Raw genomic sequence first — 22,097 nt, forward strand, 5'->3', positions numbered from 1 at the left:
TTCTAGTCAGCCCCTCGCCAATCTATCCTCCAGCTGGCTGCCCAGTTAATGCCAAAGACTACAAATCTAATCATGTCATTCCCCACTCGACTTGCTTATCAAGTCAAGTCCTTAGCATGTGAGGCCTTTCGTCACGTGGCCTCAACCTCTCTTTCAGTCTCATCTCCTACCACTTTTCATCTCATCACCTAAAATTTCACCACTCCAAGCTACTCACCATTCCCCACCCACATCGAGCCCTGTCATTCATGCTGCAGAACCTGGCATGCCCTTCTCATGCAATGCTATTTTCTCGGAGAATCTTTCCCAGGAAGCCTTTCCAGAGGATTCTACTTCCAGGGAGAGCTGGTTTGTCAGCCTTTCTGGATTCCTCTGGCACTGTATAAATGCCTCCATTAAGGCATTTGAAGTTTTATTATTATTATTTATGTAAACGTCACCTCCCATTATATAGGAAAAACTCAACATTCAAAAGACATATAACCTAAGAGCTTCATAAATGTAATACATATTCTTTTAAGACCTCCTCACTTCTGTCTGATAGCCATAGCTAGTGCTAGCATTTATTTTGTATATGGAAAAAAATAAATGGCTTCTACAAGAAAACCAAGTAAATAAATAATGTCTATATCACCTCCTGAGAGTTACCACACATATGGTAACCAGTAGAAAGTGACAAACCTTCACTGAGATTTGGAAGCTGGGTGGTGAGCCAGGCCCATTTACCAATTAAACAGATGGCTGCAGTCAGCTTAAAGTGTATTATCATCTCAAACTCATGCCTCAGCAAAACCAATCCTTCAGTGTTAAATTGCAAATAACAAGAGCAGAGGACACACTTTCACTCATTATGTCGCCAACTCCTAAGTAGTGCCTGGTCCTCAAGGATCACTGAATTAATCAGTGATATCCGCTAGACAATCTGTTGCTTCCTACTTTTATGAACCGATCCACAATTCTTCCATCACCCAACTGTAAACTTGTCATTTTGGAGCTTCTGTTGTCAAAAGAGCCAGTTAGCTACTGAGTCCCAGGATAATGTCCACATCAATCTCCTTTACTCCCTCCCACTGCCCTAGCTCAGGCCCTCAGGGTCTCCCCTGAATCACACGGTGGTTTCCCTCCTTCTACTCTCTTCCACTCCCACCGTGCAGATGAAACTCCTGGGGATCTTGTTAAAATGCCGATTATGCAGTAAGTCTGAGGTGGGGCCCAGATTCTGCATTTCTAACAAGCTCCCAGGGGAGGGTGATGGTGCTGGTCCACAGACCACATTTCAAGGGGCCAAGGCTCAACATAATGCAGTCAACAAGCAGAGGCCAGTCAGCTAACCACTAATCAGGAATGGACAAGCAGAGGTTTCTATGCCAGGTAAGAAATTGTACTAGATGCCCTCTGCCTGCTTCCTGTGCAAAGATTCCAGGTCATCTCTGGGCAATCCATGAGGTTCTCACCCATTTTATACCAGTGAAACCTGGCAAAGCTATACTCTAACAGGCACTACTTCAATTATGGCATTTTTCAGGTTCTGATTTAGTAACTGTCTACAGACAACAGTGGTTTAGTCTATTTCAACATTACATATGTTTCTAAAAGATAAAGAAGATACTGTGCATGGGGTAAGTATAATTGTGCCTGTGATAGTACGTTAAAGATAAATGAACTCTACTACTTTCTTTTACCCATCAGGATTATCTAGAGGTTGATGCTACCTAGGTTAATCTGTCAGTTTTTTAAAACCAAGAGGGTGATCAACTGTTCTGCTGTTGTTGTTGCTGCTTTGATGGGGGGCTGGGAAGGGGAAGTATGCATATCTATAAAAGTAAGAAGAAATGACACCTTCCAATTCTAATGACTACAAGCCAATCCAGGATATAAAGTAAGCATTCCAACTATACTAACAAGACAATCCCTACTCTCAGAAATGAACGTTTGTGTGGTATCTTAAGAATGACATCCTTGGCCAGGCAGGGTAGCTGATGTCTACAATCCCAGCACTTTGGGAGGCCAAGACAGGCGGATTACCTGAACTAAGGAGTCTGAGACCAGTCTGGGCAACATGGCAAAACCTCATCTCTACAAAAAATACAAAAATTAAAATTAGCCCGTTTACAAAAATGCAAAAATTAAAAATGCCAAATTACAGGTGGCATGCACCTGTAGTCCTAGCCACTAGGGAGGCTGAGGTGGGAGGATGCCTTGAGTGTAGGAGGCAGAGGCTGCAGTGAGTGGAAATCGCACCACTACGCTCCCGTCTAAGCAACAGTACCAAATCCTGCCTCAAAAAAAAAAAAAAAAAGAATGACATCCTCTTAATCAGTTCCAAGATATGTTTATAGAACTTTTTCTAATCACATATTCCTTTTATGAATAAAACTCCAAGCCCCTCTTATGACTTGGTTACAAAGCAAGGGATCATTGAGTTTCCGCTTTATAATCACAAGGGCCAATAACTATTCTCCTTCTGATTACATTGGTGCTAACATTTCTGTTAATATCCCGCATAAAAATCAGCTTGTCAAGTGTTGATATTGCTCTAATGAGTTAACTGAAGTCTCTGTAAAAATTTTCACAGAGGGCAAATAGGTGTTATTTAATAATAGATGGTGGAAAATACCCACTGGCAGGTAATTAACCTGAATGTTGATTGGTTTGAATTAGAAGTATTTTATTTGGATTAGAAGCATGACTTATTTTAGTCAGACAGGCTGAAATAACTTCTTTTTTGTTACCATGGTGTTTCTCATAATTCTAAAACACAAAAAGCAAAAAACAGCTCATTTTCCAGTGCTGTCATCCACGTTACTACAAGACAGTATTTCACAAAGCCATTACCATCTACTCAAGATGAAAATAATTTATAATAGGTCATTAGTAAAGACTTAACTTGCCATGTGTGTAGTACAGGTTTTACAGTCATGGATAAAAGAGCTAATAAGTTGTTTTATGCTTATATGAACGCTGAAAGATTTTGTTTCTTCCTAGTATACATGAGGTTTTTAAAAAATTCCTTCTTCCATGAAGATCCAGAGAGGAGATACAGAGGTTTTTAAAAAAATGCCCCCAGGTCATGACCAAATCATCATCTTCCAATTTTTACATGAATGTGGTGTACATACAACACCAAACTTAAAAAACCTACCTCTCCCTTCAGAAGATAAACAGCACTTCCCATCAACCTCATAAATGCACAGAAAAATAAAACCTCATAGGCCTTAAAAAAAAGAAATAAGAGAATGTCCCTCAGTGTACTCTAGACTACCGTCAGGCTTTAGTGCAACCTCTAGCCCGTGTACATCTGCATTTTTGTTTCAAAAAATCAAAACAAATATTTGCTTAACCCAGAATTTAGATCCTCACAAACTAGAATACCAAATAGAGCCCAAACCAATTCAAGTGATAAAAAGGCCCAGATGCCTGGAAGTATATGGTAAATGGTAAGGACTCAACTGGAACTATTAATCCTAAACTCAGTTACACTGTATCTTGAACCAATAATTTAGAGTTGCTCCTAAAACAATTCAGGATCCCAGAACTGAAGCAACAGTCTACTCCTGGTCCTTCCAGGGCGACACAGTAGAGTTTGGAGGCTCTCTCTCCCCATTCCTGCTACTACAGTAACCTGCGAATACTATGTCTCCATTAGAACACTTTTCACCTTTTTATTGTTAATGTTGGCTTGTTTCCACAAACATGCCTTCAAATTGGTAAGTAATTCAAGGGATCCTCGACAATTTACATTAATCATCTTTAATTCAAAGGACCACGATATAGTAAATAATCACAGTAATTACTGATTAAATGAATGAAAGTGTATAGGCATACCTCAGACATACTGCAGGTTCAGTTCCAGACCACTGTTATAGGGTGAATATCACAATAAAGTCACATGAATTTTTTGGTTTCCTAGTGCATATAAAAAGTTATGTTTACACTATATAGACTATTAAGTTTGTAACAGCATTATGTATAAAGCACAATGTACATACCTTCATTTAAAAATACTGCTAAAAAGTACTAACAATGATCTGAGCCTTTGGCAAGTCATAATCTTTTTGCTGGTGAAGGGTCTAGCCTCAGTGTTGATGGCGGCTGACTGATCCAGGTGGCTGCTGCTGCAGATTGGGGTGGTTGTGGCAATTTCTTAAAATAAGACAATAAAGTTTGCTGCTCAATTAACAAAAGAAATCTTCACAAAAGATTTCTCTTTGACAGCACGTTACCCACATAACTTTTTTCAAAATTGGAGTCAATTCTCTCAAACCCTGCTGCTCCTTTATCAACTAAGTTTATGTAATATTCTAAATTCTCTGTTGTCATTTCAACAATGTTTACAGCATCTTCACCAGGAGTAGATTCCTTCTCAAGAAACCACTTTCTTTGCTTGTCCATAAGAGGAAATTCCTCATCCATTCAAGTTGCATCATGAGATTGCAGCAATTCAGTCTCATCTCCAGGTTCCACTTCTAATTGTTGTTCTTTTGCTATTTCCAACACATCTGCAGTTACTTCCTCCATGGAATCCTTGAACTCCTCAAAAACATCCATGAATCAACTTCTTCTAAACCCATGTTAATGGAGGTTCTCCTCCCATGAATCATAAATGTTCTTAACGGCATCCAGAATGGTGAATCCTTTCCAAAAGGTTTTCAATTTATTTTGTCCAAATGTATCAAGGGAATTACTATCTATGGCAGCTATAGCCTTACAAAATGTATTTCTTAAATAATAAGACCAGAAATTCAAAATTACTCCTTGTTCCATGGAGTACAGAATGAATGTTGTTAGCAGGCATGAAAACAACATTAATCTCTATGTACATCTCCATCAGAGCTTTTGGATGACCAGGTACATTTTCAGTGGGCAGTAATATTTTGAAAGGAATCTTTTCTTTTTCTGAGCAGCAGGTCTCAACAATGGGCTTAAAATGTTAAGTAAATAATGCTACAAACAGGTGTGCTGTAATCCAGCTTTGTTGTTCCACTTATAGAGCACAGGCAGAGCAGATTTAGCAGAATTCTCAGGGGCCCTAGGATTTTCAAAATGGTAAATGAGCATCCGCTTCAACTTAAAGTCACCAGCTGCATTAATTCCTAACAAGAGAGTCAGCCTATCCTTTGAAGGAAGCCAGGTACTGACTTCTCCTCTCTAGCTATGAAAGTCCTAGATAGCATCTTCTGCCAACAGAAGGATGCTTCATCCATCTACACTGAAAATCTGTCACTTTGTGTAGCCGCCTACATCAATGATCTTAGTGGGATCTTCCAGATAACTTGCTGCAGATTCTACATCGTAACTTGTGCAGCTTCACCTTGCACCTTTGTATTAAGGACACAGCTTATTTCCTTCAATCTCATGAACCAATCTCTGCTAGCTTCAAACTTCTCTTTAGAAACTTCCTCTCCTTCCTCAGCCTTCAAAAAATTAAAGAGAGTTAGGACCTTGCTCTGGATTAGGGTTTGGATTAAGTGACTGTTGTACCTGGTTTGATCTTCTGTGTAGACCACTAAAACGTTCTCCGTATCAGCAATAAGGTTGTTTTGCCTTCTTATGATTCATGTGTTCACTGGAGTAGCACTTTTAATTTCCTTCAATAACCTCTTTTGCATTTGCAACTTGGTTAACTGTTTGTGGCACAGGAGGACTAGCTTTTGGCCTTTCTCAGATTTCGACATGCCTTCCTCACAGAGCTTAATCATATCTAGCTTTTGATTTAATGTGAGAGACTTGAAACTCTTCCTTTCACTTGAACACTGAGGCCTTTATAGGGTTACTAACTGGCCCAATGGCAATACTGTTGTGTCTCAGGGAACAGGGAGGCCCCAGGAGAGGGAAAGAGATGGGGGAATAGCCAGCCCGTCAAGCAGTCAAAACACACACAACTTTATCAAGCTTGCCATCTTACATGGGCGTGGTATGTGATGCCCCAAAACAATGACAATAGCAACATCAAAAATCACTGATACCGAGAAACTTAGCATGGCCCCTGCAAAAGGATGACATACAAACTCATGTAACGTTCCATATTTTTTTTAAATTATAAATAATGAAAAGGTTTGAAATATTGCAAGACTCACCAAAATATGACACAGAGACACAAAGTGAGCACATGCTGTTGGAAAAAAATGTTGCCAACAGACTTGCTCAACACAGGGTTGCCACAAACCTTCAATTTGTAAGAAATGCAGTATCTGCAAAGCACAACGAAAGCAAGCACAATAAAACAAGGTATGCCTGTACAGTCTTCCATGTAACTGAGTATCAGTGCCCAACAACAGGAGCTCCCATCTTCCTTAATGAGTCCTAATTAGCTCTAATTAACATCTGCAGTAATTTACCATTGCTAAAAATAATAAAACCACATTACATTTGTATAACACCTCACAGTTTACAAAGCACTTCCACATGTATCATCAACTCAGAATCTCACAAAGTTCTTCAAAACAGACTTTTTTTTTGAGACGAAGCTTTGCTCATTGCCCAGGCTGGAATGCAATGGCACGATCTCAGCTCACTGCAACCTCTGCCTCCCGTTTTCATGGGATTCTCCTCCCGAGTAGCTGGGATTATAGGCACCCACTACCAGGCTGAGCTAGTTTTTTGTATTTTTAGTAGTGACAGGGTTTCACCATGTCAGCCAGGCTGGTCTCGAACTCCTGACCTCAGGTGATCCATCTGCCTTGGCCCCCCAAAGTGCTGGGATTACAGGCATGAGCCACTGTACCTGGCCGAAAACAGATTTTTTTAAATCATCTTTTCTCTCTCTCTCTAATAAATGAGGCTGAATGAGGTTAAGGGGTTTACTAAAGGTCTCACATCATGTAAAGAAGAGAAGCGCACAGACCAGAGAAGGGTTCCAGTGCTCTTTCCACCCTAAGAAGCAGCAGCAACATACATCCCAAAATGTGGAGGGATGGTTTGTAAGAACTAGTACTGTTATCACAGACACTTTCATTCATTATCTTACTTGATCCCCTCAACAACCTTGTGCAGCAGGTAAGAAAGAATGCAGAAAAGCTCTGTGTCAGTGGCACAGCCAGAGCTCAAGTCCAGGTTGTAACTAGTTTAAAGTTTGTGCTTCACAAATGCTGATGTGCCCTAACTGACCACAGAAGCTCATTAGGGATAAGTTTTCCATATTCAGCAAATCAAGGGGGTACACTTACCAGTAAACTCTGACACCTGATGCCTGAACTTGAATTCTGCCTCTCTCTTGCTCACTGTACAAATCTAAACGAGTTACCAAATTGCTCTGCAACTCCACTTCTCTATCTGTAATACTGGGGTGATAACATAACCTACCTCATAGGGTTGTTATGAGAATTACATTAATAGTTATAAAGCACTTAATATTTATAATTCACTAAACAGTAATTAGCATATAGGGTGATAGAAATGTTTGCTAAATATCAAAATACTATATAATTTCTTGAACATTAGGCAGCAGGATACAATTATGCTGAAGCAGTTCAATTCTTTTGCACTTGCTTATTCAAATTTTTTAAAAATAACATCTGGTTTGTCATTGTGGAAGAAAGCACTGTTACTTACACATACCTAAATGTGGGGACCACAGTTTCATTTCATTCAGGTTTTTTTTTTTTTGAGATGAAGTCTCGCTCTGTCACCCAGGCTAGAGCACAGTGGCATGATCTCAGCTCACTGCAACCTCCACCTCCCTGGTTCAAGTGATTCTCCTGCCTCAGCCTCCCAAGTAGCTGGGATTATAGCCGTGCACCACCATGCCTAGCTAATTTTTTGTATTTTTAGTAGGTACAGGGTTTCACCATGTTGTCCAGGCTGGTCTCGAACTCCTGACCTCAAGTGATCTGCCCGCCTCAGCCTCCCAAAGTGCTGGGATTACAGGCGTGAGCCACCACACCCGGCTTCATTTAGTATTTTACAGCAATGGGTCTGGAGATTTTCTCCTTAAGTGTTCATGTATTAAAGCCTATAGTCAACTCCAGCAAAGGTGGTTTGGAACTTCTGCAACACAACTAAAAGCCTACAGAAGAGAAACCTAGTTGTCTAACAAACAGAATCTTATAAAGCCACAAAACCCAACAGCAGTACCATTTGTGTCTTGTAGTCATTTATATAATAACTAAGAATTGGTCAATAGACCATGAAAGCCTGTTTGCCAAAGACGGCAGATGTTCTAACTTGACTTTTCTATATTTGACATGTGTTCCTTTTCCCTCCCCCATTCCCACTAAAAAAACACTTGATTTTTTCTGGGAATTAACTGACTTAACAGCACTAATGCACCATGGGTACAATTAGAACACTGGTCACAGGATCACTGAGTTCTGCTACCTCAAGTCAGAGCTATTTCAAATTATCATTCCTGTAATCAAGAACTGTCATCAGTTCAAGACAACGCATGGAACCCCCTTCTCAGGCTAGCCAAAAAAAAACTTAAGGCACCACCAGCAGAGTCTACTAATTTCAATAGGCATGTTAGCCTTTCTTTTTTAAAATTAAAAAGATAAACCAGGCCAGGCACAGTGGCTCACACCTGTAATCCCAGCACTTTGGGAGGCCGAGGTGGGCAGATCGCGAGGTCTGGAGTTTGAGACCAGACTGGCCAACATGATGAAACCCCATCCCTACTGAAAATACAAAAAGTAGCTAGGTGTGGTGGCATGCACCTGTAATCCTGGCTATACGGGAGGCTGAGGCAGGACAGGAGACTCACTTGAACCTGGGAGGCAGAGGTTGCAGTGAGCCGAGATCACGCCACTGCACTCCAGCCTGGGTGGCAGAGTGAGACACTGTCTCAAAAAAAAAAAAAAAAAAAATACTTTAGGAGGCCGAGGCGGGCGGATCACGAGGTCAGGAGATCGAGCCCATCCTGGCTAACACGGTGAAACCCCGTCTCTACTAAAAATACAAAAAAAAATTAGCCGGGCGTGGTGGTGGACGCCTGTAGTCCCAGCTACTCGGCAGGCTGAGGCAGGAGAATGGCGTGAACCCGGGAGGCGGAGCTTGCAGTGAGCCGAGATCGCGCCACTGCACTCCAGGCTGGGCGACAGAGCGAGACTCCGTCTCAAAAAAAAAAAAAATATATATATATATATAAAGATAAACCGTATGTGCTTCACAATGACCTCTAAGGGGTAGCCCCCAGAACTTCTCCAGAAGGTGAAAAAAGTTCAGTGAATCTGTACAGTATAAATAAACAGCTGAGACTGCTGCCTAATGCAAAATAAATTAGTCAAAGAGCTCAAATTCGGGAAACAGAAATCAATGCTTTATGTCCCTGCTTTAAAAAAAAAAATTTTTTTTTTTTGAGACAGTCTCACTCCATCGCCCAGGCTGGATGGAGTGCAGTGGCACCATCTCAGTTCACTACAACCTCTGCCTCCCGGGTTCAAGTGATTCTTCTGCCTCACCCTCCCGAGTAGTTGGGATTACAGGCATGCACCACCACGCCCGGCTAATTTTTGTATTTTTAGTAGAGAGGAGGTTTCGCCACATTGGCCAGGCTGGTCTCAAGCTCCTGACATCAGGTGATCTGCCTGCCCGCCTCAGCCTCCCAAAGTGCTATGATTATAGGCATGAGCCACCACACCTGGCCTAAAAAATTATCTCTAATATGTAAAGGGTGAAAAATACACATAGAAGCAATATTTTATATTCCAGCCCCCCTCCCCTTCCCATCCAAGCCACTTTGAGATGATATCAAATCCACAGGAAAGAAGTATCCTGATAAGTCCATATCCAGAAGCACATAAGCTGCCATCCTAAAAGTGACAATGGCAAGGGAAATTGGGGCATCAAAAAGAAATGCAGTGGTAAGCTAAAGAGCCTTCCTTTTCTCGCTACTAGCCCTCAACAAATCCTAATACCTACCCTAAACCTACATTACCCCATATTGTAGATTTTAATCCCCGGCCTGCCAGTTAAAACAAGCAAAAATGGCATAAACTCTGTAGAAAAATGGCTTTTTTTTGGGGGGGGGGGGGGGAGACAGGGTCTCACTACGTTGCCAAGGCTGGTCTCGAACTCCTGAGCACAAATGATTCTCCTGCCTTGGCCTCCCAAAGTGTGGGAAATACAGGCGTGTGCCACATACCTGCCAAAAGGGGCATTTTAAATCAGTGAAGAAATAACACAGCCATTCAATTAAAATGTGGGAACTATTTGTTATTTTTTTCTTTCTTTTTTTTTTTTTTTTTTTTTGAGACGGAGTCTCACTCTGTCACCCAGGCTAGAGTGCAGTGGCTTGATCTCGGCTCACTGCAACCTTCACCTTCCAGGTTCAAGCGATTCTCCTGCCTCAGCCTCCCGAGTAGCTAGGATTACAGGTGTCCGCCACCACACCCAGCTAATTTTTGTATGTTTAGTAGAGATGGGGTTTCACCATGTTGGTCAGGCTGGTCTTGAACTCCTGACCTCAGGTGATCCACCCACCTCGGCCTCCCAAAGTGCTGGGATTACAGGTGTGAGCCACCACACCCAGCCTCTCCTTCCTATCTTAAACAATGGATACATTAAATTTTTATGCATAGGAAACTGCCAGCGTGGTGGTTCACGCCTGTAATCTCAGAACTTTGGGAGTCCGAGGCGGACGGATAACCTGAGCTCAGGAGTTCGAGACCAGCGTGGCCAACATGGCAAAACCCTGTCTCTACTAAAAATACAAAAATTAGCTGAGCATGGTGGCAGGCGCCTGTAATCCCAGCTACTCTGGAGGCTGAGGCAGGAGAATCGTTTGAACCCGGGAGGCAGAGGTTGTAGAGAGCCGAGATCACACCATTGCACTCCAGTCTGGGCAAAGAGAGCAAGACTCCATCAAAAAACAGAAAGAGAAGAGAAGAGACGAGATGAGAAGAGGAAAGAAAAGAAAAAATACTACAAGTATAAGAGAATTTTTTAAATCCTGGAGTAGGAGACATTCCTAAGCATGACACAGACCCTGAAAACCTAGAGGAAAAGACTGATATAAAAGTGAACAGATAAAGAAAATATTAGTGACTTAGTAAACAAAACTAGTTTCTCTATGTAACGCCCAAAGAAATTAGTAGGAAAAAGGCAAACATCCAACCAAAAAAAAAACAAAAGCAGGCAAAGGATATGAACAAGTCACAAGGAGTTACCAATTAATGTTCAACAAAATTAACTGCCAGTTTTTTTTAATTGATATTTTTTTTCCCCAGGATCAGTTACCCTACTCACCCCCTCCCATCCATAAATACAACTACTACCTCTCATCATACCCTCCCTCAATACTCAATGGAGAATGTGTGTGTGTGGGTGGGGTTTGGGTGGGTGTGTGTGTGTGCGTTGTGTGTGGTGTGTGTATATATACATACATTGTGTGTGTGTGTGCATAAGGAAGAATAAGTTTGCCAATTATAGCAATGTTTACACAGGAGAGTTCCTTGTTACTTAAAACTGAATGTCAGCTGCACCCCAGCCGTATCAGCTCTCTAAAAGACCATTGAGAGAAACTGCTCCTCTGCTTCAGCATCTGGGGTAAATACTCAAGATGACAGATGCAATATATTTTTACCCTTGTGTACTTACGCATTTTTAAAAGTTCCTTTACTCGTTTAAAAATGAACAGTAATCTTTGAGGAATCAATTGACTTAGTAGGTTAACTCCCATAGAAAGGAAACTAAAACTTTCGCTTAAGGTAAATAATTAAAATGAAATCCAGCATAAAAGGAAATCTGTCATACCCTAAAATTAGCTGGAAATATTTGTTTCCACAGTTCACAAACTATCTTTTTGCTAATGAGAGCAGGATATTTCTTTCTCTCTCTCTCTCTTTTTTTTAAGAGACAGAAAGAGAGAGAAAGTATTCAAAGCAATGGCACACTTCATGATACAGACTTCCAAATCAGCACACAACAAAAGCCCAAAGATTACTGAACAAGTTGCTTCAATTTTTGTAAAGGTAGAACTGTGTACACGTACCTGAAAAAATAAGCTAAGTTGCAATTAATTTTGACACATCTTTTTAAAAATAATTCAAAGAATATAATGTTGAATGTTTTTAACACGTACATAATTTTTTTTTTTTCCTCTGCGGCCCAGACGGGAGTGCAGTGGCGCAATGTTGGCTCACTGCAACCTCTGCCTCCTGGGTTCAAGTGATTCTCCTGCCTCAGCCTCCGGAGTAGCTGGAAATACAGGTGTGCGCCACTAGGCCCAGCTAATTTTTTGTATTTTTAGTAGAGATGGGGTTTCACAATGTTGGCCAGACTGGTCTCGAACTCCTGACCTCAGGTGATCTGCCCGACTCAGCCTCCCAAAGTGCTGGGATTACAGGCATGAGTCACCGCGAACAGCCAACACACACATATTTAAAGGGAAATTTTGTTCAAAATTCATGCTTAAATTTTTCTCCCAAATTATTTTTTTAATTCAATGATTTCTTTTTCCAACATTTTTATTCTTTTAACAATTTCACCTTCAAAGTACCGAATGAACTAAGAACATTGATTTTTTAACACTGTTCCCCTTCTCTGCCGACTGTCAATAGTTCTATCATGCATCCCACAAAGGTAACATCACTGATGAAATCTAATTTCTCTCTGTGCAATTAAAATACCCACCTGTTCCATCAGAAGTTCCTTTCTTACAATCTGTCAAAGTGATATGCAATCCCTCAAAAGCACTGATTAGAATGAAAAGAACTAGAAAAAACCTTGAAGAGAGAAATCACTGTGTAAAGCATACAATTTCTTTAACTTTCATTTTTAATAGTATTAATATAAAGAACCGCCAAAGACAGTTAAGTATACAGATTTACAGTGTGGGAAAAAAGAACACTGGACAGATCATCAAAATCCTAGGTGTGGTCCTAACTCTGTAACTGACTTGACCAATGAATCTGGACCAGATACTTTACCTCACAAGTTTACTTTTCTCATCTATAAAAATACAGATGTTGGACTAAATTATCTCTACAACATCCTAAATCCTATTACCTGTCCAAAGCAACAGTGTAAAAATTCCATTTTCTTAAAAATATTTTTTCTCCTACTGACTCTACCAGTGGGTAGGCAAGCACCCAGCTCACCATGAATAAAGCTAACTAGCCAGTAAATTTTGCACATTTGTATCCCTCTAATACAGTTATTAAACTTGATGAACTAGACTACGAAGGCATCTTGCTTTCTAAGTTAATTTAAGAATTTCACTTTAACTTAAAAGAGGATGTACTTCTTTATACTCATCTGTGGCATGCTGAATTCTACTTTAGGAGTAGGAATGACAGGGAACGGGTAATCAAACATCATTTCTTGTCCGACTCTATACCAAAATGAAGGTCTGCTTTGTTTGGTTGGCAACCTCCAGCTGACTTGTGTACATTAGGTCCAAGCCCATAAGAAAAGGCAGGGGATTTGACAGTTTTAAGCCCATAGCCATGTCTTACAGAACTTAAAACAACTACAACTTTCAAAACCCTTCAAAAAAAAAAAAAAAAAAAACAGGCTCTCTAATGATGCCTCAGAATATTATGAGTTGGAAGAGATCTTGGACTTGTTCTACTCCAACCCCATCGTTTTACAGAGGAGGAAATCAAAGCCCAGGGTAGGTTAAAATGAATGCCCAAAGTCATGCCAAGTTTCCCAACTCTCGGACTAGTTTCTCTAAAAAGCAGTGCATTTTCTCTCACGGTGTGAGATAAAAGGAAAAAATTCCTTCCCAAAGTTCTGTTTTTGAAGAGGAGAGTGACTTTGACCCCACCCCCACCCCCAACACACCAGCCAAGCTCTTGCTGTATTTAAAAACATGCCTGGTATTTGAAAAGAAAGCCCAAACACTCTAACACATTATTAAGTGAGGCAGGTATATGAAAAGATTCATTCTCCACCTGCTCTTCCTCAGATGTATGACTCAGAAGAAATAGAGAGCAATAAATACAAATCTCTTCCTGCTTAAACAGAATGTGAGAAAAAAAATTTCAAAAAAATTACGACCAATTCAAATTCTCTCTAACTTCACTTTCTAATTAGACTTTTCCCGCATTATTGAAATGGTCCAAAACCAAATATTTCAAATTTCATTCAATCTTCAACTGAATGCTTTCACAAACTAGAAGCAAGGCTAATTTGCCAAGCTCCAGTTAGAAAAATATATGCCAAAAATTCTGGATGTTTTTTGCTTGTGTTTTGCTAAAGTATTGATATCTCCAAAATCAAACGATATGTGCAACCTACAAACAAAGTATTTCATGGAGTTTTCATTGTTAACTTCTAGGTCACAAACTCAGAGGCCACTAGGCTTACACCTCCACAAGACACTTTAGTGTTAAATGCATTTTACAATATATAAAAATCTCAAATGTAAAAAATACAACAGGGAAAAAAATTACTTCAGTATGCATGTGGCATTACAGAATGGTTATGCCTTGTTTCATTTAACATACCAAAAAGTATACGAAGCCAAGTCATGGTAACACAACAAAACCATTCCAACTCTAAAATCAAAGAATAACAACACTTCATTAATCCAGTAACAGTTATTATGCTTGATAAAAAGTATAATATCACACAACTTCAAAGAGTTGCTATTTCACAGTTACCTAAATATACTAAACATCTTTTAATCAAAGTATCATTAAAGTCTATTTTTTCTAGGTACTTGAGTTTCAATTTATCAAAATTTTCTGGAGTTGAAGTTTCATACAAATCCAGTCAGTCATACAGCCTTAGGTTATAAATATCCAATATATCTAATGAATCCATATGGTCGATTTTGTTTAATTATATTATCTTTAGAAAACCAAAGGTAAGTATAAAAAAGGACTTGCAATAGAATCACAGTGACGTCAGGCCAGATTCAAAACCCCTCATTACCAGTGTTCCACCAGATGCATGTGATTAAAGGGATGGAATGGGTTTAGAAGGTGGAACTTTAAAGAAAAAAAAAAAAAAGACTTCATTTTCCCAGGCTGTTTTAGACATTTTGATAACATCTCTTTCTCTTTTTCAAAATGTCAGGCGTCTTTAAAGGAATCGTTTTTCTATTGAGTGGCTTCAGGATCTCTTGACTTTCACAGTACAATCAAACCCTTCTCCAGTCCAGATAGACTGAACTATGTTAAACCCTGGCACATAACAAAATCATTAAATCTAAGATGCCTCATTTGACAGATGTCTCATTAAATTCACTGCAAAATGAAGGTACGAGATGCCTTTGAAAAGTTGGGGGAAACCTGTTAACTCTAAGGAAACTTTCAGAGAGAGCTATTCTCTCAAAATCCAGAGTTCACTCACGTGAAATAGAAGATATTAATACTATGTGGCACATCTAAAATCTCCTGCCATGGGAGAAATGCCGCTGTGTGTATGTGTGTTTAACACATCCCTGGGGACCCAAACAGGATGAAAGCTGAAGAATCAGGGCACACACCACCAGCTGCTTAACAAAATTCCACAAATTAAATTCAACAAATGTTAAACTAAAATGCCAAGTTATTATACTAGGCTTGGATCACATACAACATCAGCGAATGTTACGTTATCAGTAAATGAAAAGCTAAATTCAGGATTCTAAGAAGAGAAAGAGAAACAACAAAAACATTTTACACTTAAAAAATAACCATCTTTGTATATATTGATCATTTAAGGCGGGTGATTTGATAATCTTATAGCAACCAAAAGATAAAACTTTCAACCTAAAACTTTACACAAACTCATTTACACTCATCTTCTGCCCCTACAATTATTTCAGTGAGTATAAAAGACACACAAATTTAGAAATAACTATGAAATTCAGGGAGAAGAACTTACTCTCTATCTCTAGCACTATACAACATATGAATTATAAAAATTAAACAAGAGCACAGTAACAACAAGAAGGCACCCTTAAAAGACAATTCAATCTTTTAATAATAGATTTAGGCAAATAAGATAATTAATGAAAAATATTTTCAGTTACTTTAAAAGCCATGTTTTAAAGGAACTGAACTGTCACACATACACACACACACCCCCCTCAAAAGTTATCCACTTTTCAGGCAAAGTATTAATTCTCTACTTATCAATGAAGATTTACAGTTTAACAAATAGGTATGCTTGAATAAGAGAAAAAAGAACTATTATGTAAACTTTAATTCATACCAACTTAAATCCAAGCATGACTATTTGCAACCAGAATATTTAGAACACTTCAGTACTCTTTCCACACTGTCTACTTATTTGTCCGTCTTGGTTCTTTATATTTTTAAAGGCACCATGATAAACAGAACTATCCACATTTCACAAGAAATACCACTTTGAACTAGAGGATAATATCACCTCATTACCAACAAAAACAGCATATTTTTGGAATGCTTTTAAACAAGGGAAAAATTCAAGTGTAAATTTAATTTAATCGATTCATGGAAAGTGATATGAATTGCAAAAATAGAATATCCAAGCTCTCTATTCTCCACCCTCCCAAGGACGGAAAAAACCAAGAGTCAGATCTCTCTGTGCATCAGTTTCTCCATCTGAAAAGAGGATTGCCACTGGCCCTCCTTAACACTGTTTTTGAAAGGGCAAATCAAATAATTTATGTGAAAACCCTTTAAGATGTTTGAGGATAATAAAAACCAATGTATTGTAGATGTTATCAAACCACAGTAGTGAAGGGCGGCGCATACTTTACAACAAAAACAAATAAATATAAATATAAAAATGTAAAATACTAAAAAAAAAAAATTTCAACCCTCTGTACTGAAAATTAAAGGGACTGTTCAAGCACACACTGGTGTCACACATTCAAACCACGTTACTCAATACTACTGTAATTATAGTAATAACAACCTGCTTGTCAATATTATAACTTAATGCTGAACCACCCCTCCCCTCTTGGTTTGCATGTAGGAAACCACATAAGGTTTGATCATTCCCGGAAGAGAAAAGAAAGAAAATAGGAGAGGAATAAAAAGCTTGTTCCCACGAACTCCCAAGGAGACACACACAAAAATACCTTGACCAAGATTCACTAGGTATAGTGAATGTGCACTTTATTCTGTCAACACCCTTTGTCATTATTAAAATTCGAACAGAAATTGCCAGAGTACTCAGATCTAAGTGCTGGGAGAAAAGTCAAAAAATATAAAAAGATATAGTTTAACGCTGCCCCACATCAACGACAAAGGCTCCCCAGAGAGTCTAAAACAAAAGCTCATTCATGTTTAGGAGTCCATAACTTATGTCGGGCAACCTAAGTTCTTGAAATTTTTAACCTATAATTACTCTCTTTCAGGCAAAATTCAAGATGTCTGATTTTAAAGGGATATTAAATACTTAAGTAACTTCAGATAAAGCTAATTAAAATTTCCCATATCTTAAGTCAGCTAAGAGAATGGTGGCCTGGGAGATGCTATAACAATTTTCAAACTAAGTTTTCGTTAACAACTCTGTAATTAGATAGTATGTTTATCCAAGACCTTCTCGTTCATTAAAGACTTTCATTTTACTTTACCCAGATAAATATTTAAATATTCAAAGCAACCACAAATGGCTTTCAAAGCCTCTAAAAAACAACCCTAGTCAGGTTATAAATACTAAAATTTAATAGAAAGGTGATCTTCAAGAGAGTAGACCCTCAAAACAGTAGATAAGCTCAAGTTAAATGCAGAAAAATATTCAAAAGAATTTGAAAGCAACTTAACTATCCTTAACCCCAACTATGCATAAACAAAACAACGTGCAGCAATAAATTTAAAAATAAGTTATATATAAAATTATCAATGGGGTACAGAATTCTCAAAAACCCTGTAAAAGATATCATCTAAAACAAACATTAATTATCCTCTTCCTACAGAAACTACTACCAAAATGTAACTCTATCTTGTTGAGGTGTCCTATATTCTGTTGGAACACAGAGATCATTTCTAGGAATCACTTCCAGTCTGGTGCAAACCTTCACTATATGTGGAGTCCTGACAGTGGTTCCATAAGTGAGATTACAGTTTTGTTCATCAGTAACTGAACTTCTTCGCAAAAATTCAAGTGGATTCACCATACACTAAATTTTGTTCTATGACAAATGAATAACAGCAGAGATGTGTGGTATATTAACTGAGGCTTAAAATAAGATCAACTTTGTTTAAAAGCCAAAATAAGCAATTAGACAACTTTGCAACAATCAGGCATCTTTCTTCTAGGACACCTGTACACTGGCTTCATGTTCAAGAATAGAGTGGATACTGTGTATGGCATCCCCCACACATCTACTCAGATGTGTGAGTATATGTAAGCATATACTCAGAGGCATACATGCATTTATGCTGTGCATATAGAAATAAGGCAGTAAGTGCAGAATGAGGTAACAATTACTGCTTTTCATAAAGGACAAAATGAAAAGATTAAACGATCATGCCAAACATTTAAGATTTAACCAGGAAAGACCTGTCATTTTAATATTGAGATGAGTTTTGAGAAAAAAAAAGAAAGTGTTTATTACCCATTAGAATGTTTTAGACACTCTTGAAGAGAATCAAAGAAAAATAAAGATCTAAATTTCGTAACTGTGACACCCAAAACCTTTCCATGGACATTTATCACAATGGACATATCCATAAGCAAACTCTTTCCATGTAAAATTTGTTCAAACTCTATTTAATACGTCCCCTGTTTTTATATACAGTTCCTTCCACGTAGTTAAAGGGCACCCATTTTTAATGCTTTTGTAAAATAACAATATTTTACAAAGAATTAACGGAGAAAAGAATACAGTTGTTGATCTTACATAAAAAATCATCTATTTCCTGGACCATAAACTTTAAAAGCCATGTCATCGAGTTGGCAAATTTTCTTCAGATACTGCAGATGCTACTGTATTATGATTTGGTTTTCTTTACAAGGAAAAGATTAATCAGAAATCCACTTAAATTTCAGAAAAACTTCCAAGAAATTTAAAGGGCATCTATCTCACCAGGAATCCTGTCAGTCTTGCATATTTCAATGTGGGAGTAAAGATGTAAAGATTTCTTCATGCAAACTAATTAAACTGCCACTGGGACACAAGCTGGACCAGAAGACATTAAATTGTAAAGAATGGCTACAAATCAGTGGAGTTACAAGTACGATTCTTTTTCCACCACCACCTACAACATAAAAACCTAAAGTTGGCGAAGATATAACACTCCTGATTTAATTTTGCTATGAGAACTTTATTTTAAATAAAATTCCTTATCACTGAGAGCATAATTATTCAAACCAGAGGAGGAAAGGGATGTAAACTACTTAGAAAACTCAAGTATAATATCCAGGATCTACAGCTCCTGAATTTAGTACTAGCCAAGTCTTTAGCCAAAAGAGAAATATTACATGGATCACCCCTAGTCAAGAATTTGATAATGTACTGAAAAAAGACGGGGGAAAATTTTAGGACACATCTGAAGAAATAGTAAACCACTTAAATCCTTTTTGTGAACCCTCCTGCAAGTCGTACTGCAGTGGTCAGTTCTGACTGTAAAGGCTGGAAGAAATGACAGAAACAGGAAAAAACATTTTTTTTAATGCAAGACAAACTCGCAGACGAAACAGAAATCGAGCAAAAAAGCGCTGGGGAAAAGTATCAGTTAAAAAGGGGCCCTTTTGTCAGATTTCTAATAGGGGCTCCGTGGGTAATTTATGAGTGTGGCAGAGCTAAATAAACAAAGGCACCAGTTGACAAGTCAGGAGCTCCCGGTGGCACACACAGCTAGAACGCTGAACTGGGCAGTCAAATGCAGCCAAGAGTGTTCTAGCATTTTTGTTCTCATTTCTTCGGTCCGTCTTATGCTCACGTGACAGTTTACCTGAAATCCCAAACAGTCTGAAACCCAACAAGCCCGAGGAAGCACCTTTATGGTTAAAGGTGCTCTTGCCACTTTCAGGGGGATCTGCTTCCTGTACTTCCTGGTGATTCAGCCACCTCTTTGACATTGCTTTCCAACCTCTGAGCCCTCAAGACTGATAAAACGCGCAGATTTAAAGATTGCTCAATTTAGTATACACAGACTGTATGCAAAAGCTGTAAAGTTTAAGACAAAGACTCACCAGGACCCGCACTTACTCTTGGGTTGGGCAAACTGACAAGCAATTTGAATCACTCTTCGGCCCTCGGCAGCGTTTGCACCCACCCGTCAAGGCAGGTGACTTCCTTACCTGCATAGAAGCGGATGAGGCAGCCAATCTCCGAGTCCATGCCTTCCTCCTGCACCCTCCACAGCTCCCCAAATCCCAGTTGGAAGAGGTAGTCATTTTGGATCTGCAATGGCTTCTCCTCCGCCTCCAGGCGCCGGGTGGTCTCTCCGTGGAGCTGCACGTACAGGGTGGGCGGCGGGGGCGGCAGAGCCGCCTTCTCCGCGGTCACCCCGCTCCTCCCGGGGGTCGACTGGAGGCCTCCTGGGGCCACGAATGCCGCCGCCTTCTCCTCGCACGGCCCCTCGCGGACGGCCCCGCCCGGGCTGTCAACGGCCCTCTGGGCTTTCTGCTGCGGCCGAGGCGAGGAGGCCGTCTGGGGAGGCGGGAGGGGCTGCGCGGAGCGGCCGGGACGGCGGGGCTGGCCCGGGACCCCCGTCGGGGCCGAGGCTGCGTCGGCCTCGACCTCTTCCGACGACGACGAGCCGCCGCCGCTGCTGTAGGGGTCCAGCCGGTCGGATACGCTCTCGGCGCTGGGACTCAGGCTGAAGCTCTCGGTGTCGGAGGCCACAGGCCGCGGGGCGCGGGGAGAAGAGGCAGGGCCCCCCACGAAAGGCTCGCCGGGGCTGGAGTCCGAGGGCGCGGGGCTGGCACGGCGCGACCACCCGCCCGGGACGCCGGCGGGCAGGGGTAGGTCGGCGGGGGGCGCCCGCGGAGGACCCCCGACGGCACCCGGCGCGCTCCTCGCGGGCAGCGCCTCCGAGTCCCGCGGCTCCGGGGGCGCGAGCCGGGGGCCGGCCTCGGGGGGCGGCTCAGCGGGCTCCCGGGCGGCGGCAGCTCCGGGCCCCTGGCCCAGCACCTTCACCACGCCGCCGCCTTTGTGGCCCAGCTGCAGCAGGCGGGCGGCCACCTCGCCGGCCGTGGTGTCCAGTGTACAGAGCACCGGGCGCAGGTAGGTCGAGGCCATGTGGCGGTCGAAGACGTGCACGCAACCGCGCTGGAGCTGGTGCCTCACCCAGTCCCGGTCCGACGGCTGCAGCTGCAGCGTCTGCCGGTGCTTCAGGAGCAGCGTCTTCCTGTCCAGGCTCCGGGTGCACAGCGACGCCGAGGCCGAGCAGGAGGCGGGGAGGCCGGCAGCGCCGGGGGAGTGCGAGGCAGCAGCGGCCGAGGACGACGACGACGACGACGACGACGACGACGAGGCGGCCGCGGCGGCCGCGGACAGATTCCTCTTCAGCCGCCCTCTCCTCAGCAGGAGGGAGTTGGCGCCGCTGCCGGCCCCGGGCACGGGGGCAGCCCCGCCGGCAATGGGCTGGGGCGCCCCACGCCGCCTCCTGCGCCCGGCACCCCCTGCTCTGCCCGGCAGCGGCCCCGGCGGCGCCTCGCCCGGGGCCTCTTCCCGCGCCCCGCCGCCGCTGCCGTTCCCGCCGCTCGGGGCCGCCGGGGTCAGCGCGGGCTCCGGACTCCGGCCGCCCCCGGCCGCCGCCGCCAGAGCCGCCGCGGCCGCTGCTGCCGCCGCTGCCGCTGCAGCTGCCGCAGCGGCGGCCGCCGGAGCCGAAGCTCGGTCCTCCCTGCCGGGCTCGGGGAGTCGCTGCGCCGTGGCCGCGGCGGCGGGCTCCATTGCAGTGGGGCTTCGCGTTTCCCCCCCAGCTCCGGAGGCAGCGGGCGGAGAGGGAGGCGATGAGGCGGAGGTGGGAGACGGCGACGGCGCGCGGAGAAGGGAGAAGCCAATGGCGTTCGGCGCGGTCGTTCCAGGGGATTATGTGGCGATTCGAAGCATTCCGTCGGTGTCTCAGTGTTCCATCCCGCGCGCCCGCCTCGCCGCCACCGCCCCCCCGACACACGCCCTCCCCGCCCCGGTCGCCGGCTCCCCAGCGCCGGCCCCGCCCGCTCCCCCCGCCTCAACCCGGCGAACCAGCCGCGGATCTGGGCTCATTGAATATTAATCACCCTCCGGGAGCGGGAAGGCGGGAGGCTGGCAGGGCGGGAGGGCCGCGTGTGCCTCATGAATATTC

At 42.2% G+C, this 22,097-nt stretch overlaps 1 protein-coding gene and 1 pseudogene across 1 annotated transcript in view; one reads left to right on the forward strand and one right to left on the reverse strand.

The window, feature by feature from the left end:
* The window catches only part of PHLPP1 (PH domain and leucine rich repeat protein phosphatase 1), a 266,455-nt gene extending 244,609 nt beyond the window's left edge, over positions 1–21,846 (reverse strand). The window contains exon 1 of the mRNA XM_008013868.3: positions 20,107–21,846. Coding sequence (XP_008012059.3) covers positions 20,107–21,703 — 1,597 coding nt within the window. The 5' untranslated portion in view covers positions 21,704–21,846. The remainder of the gene's footprint in view (positions 1–20,106) is intronic.
* LOC119620538 (U6 spliceosomal RNA) lies at positions 5,935–6,031 on the forward strand (annotated as a pseudogene).
* Positions 21,847–22,097: the final 251 nt, after the last annotated feature.

Source organism: Chlorocebus sabaeus, chromosome 18, assembly GCF_047675955.1.
Source record: "Chlorocebus sabaeus isolate Y175 chromosome 18, mChlSab1.0.hap1, whole genome shotgun sequence".
NCBI lineage: Eukaryota > Metazoa > Chordata > Mammalia > Primates > Cercopithecidae > Chlorocebus > Chlorocebus sabaeus.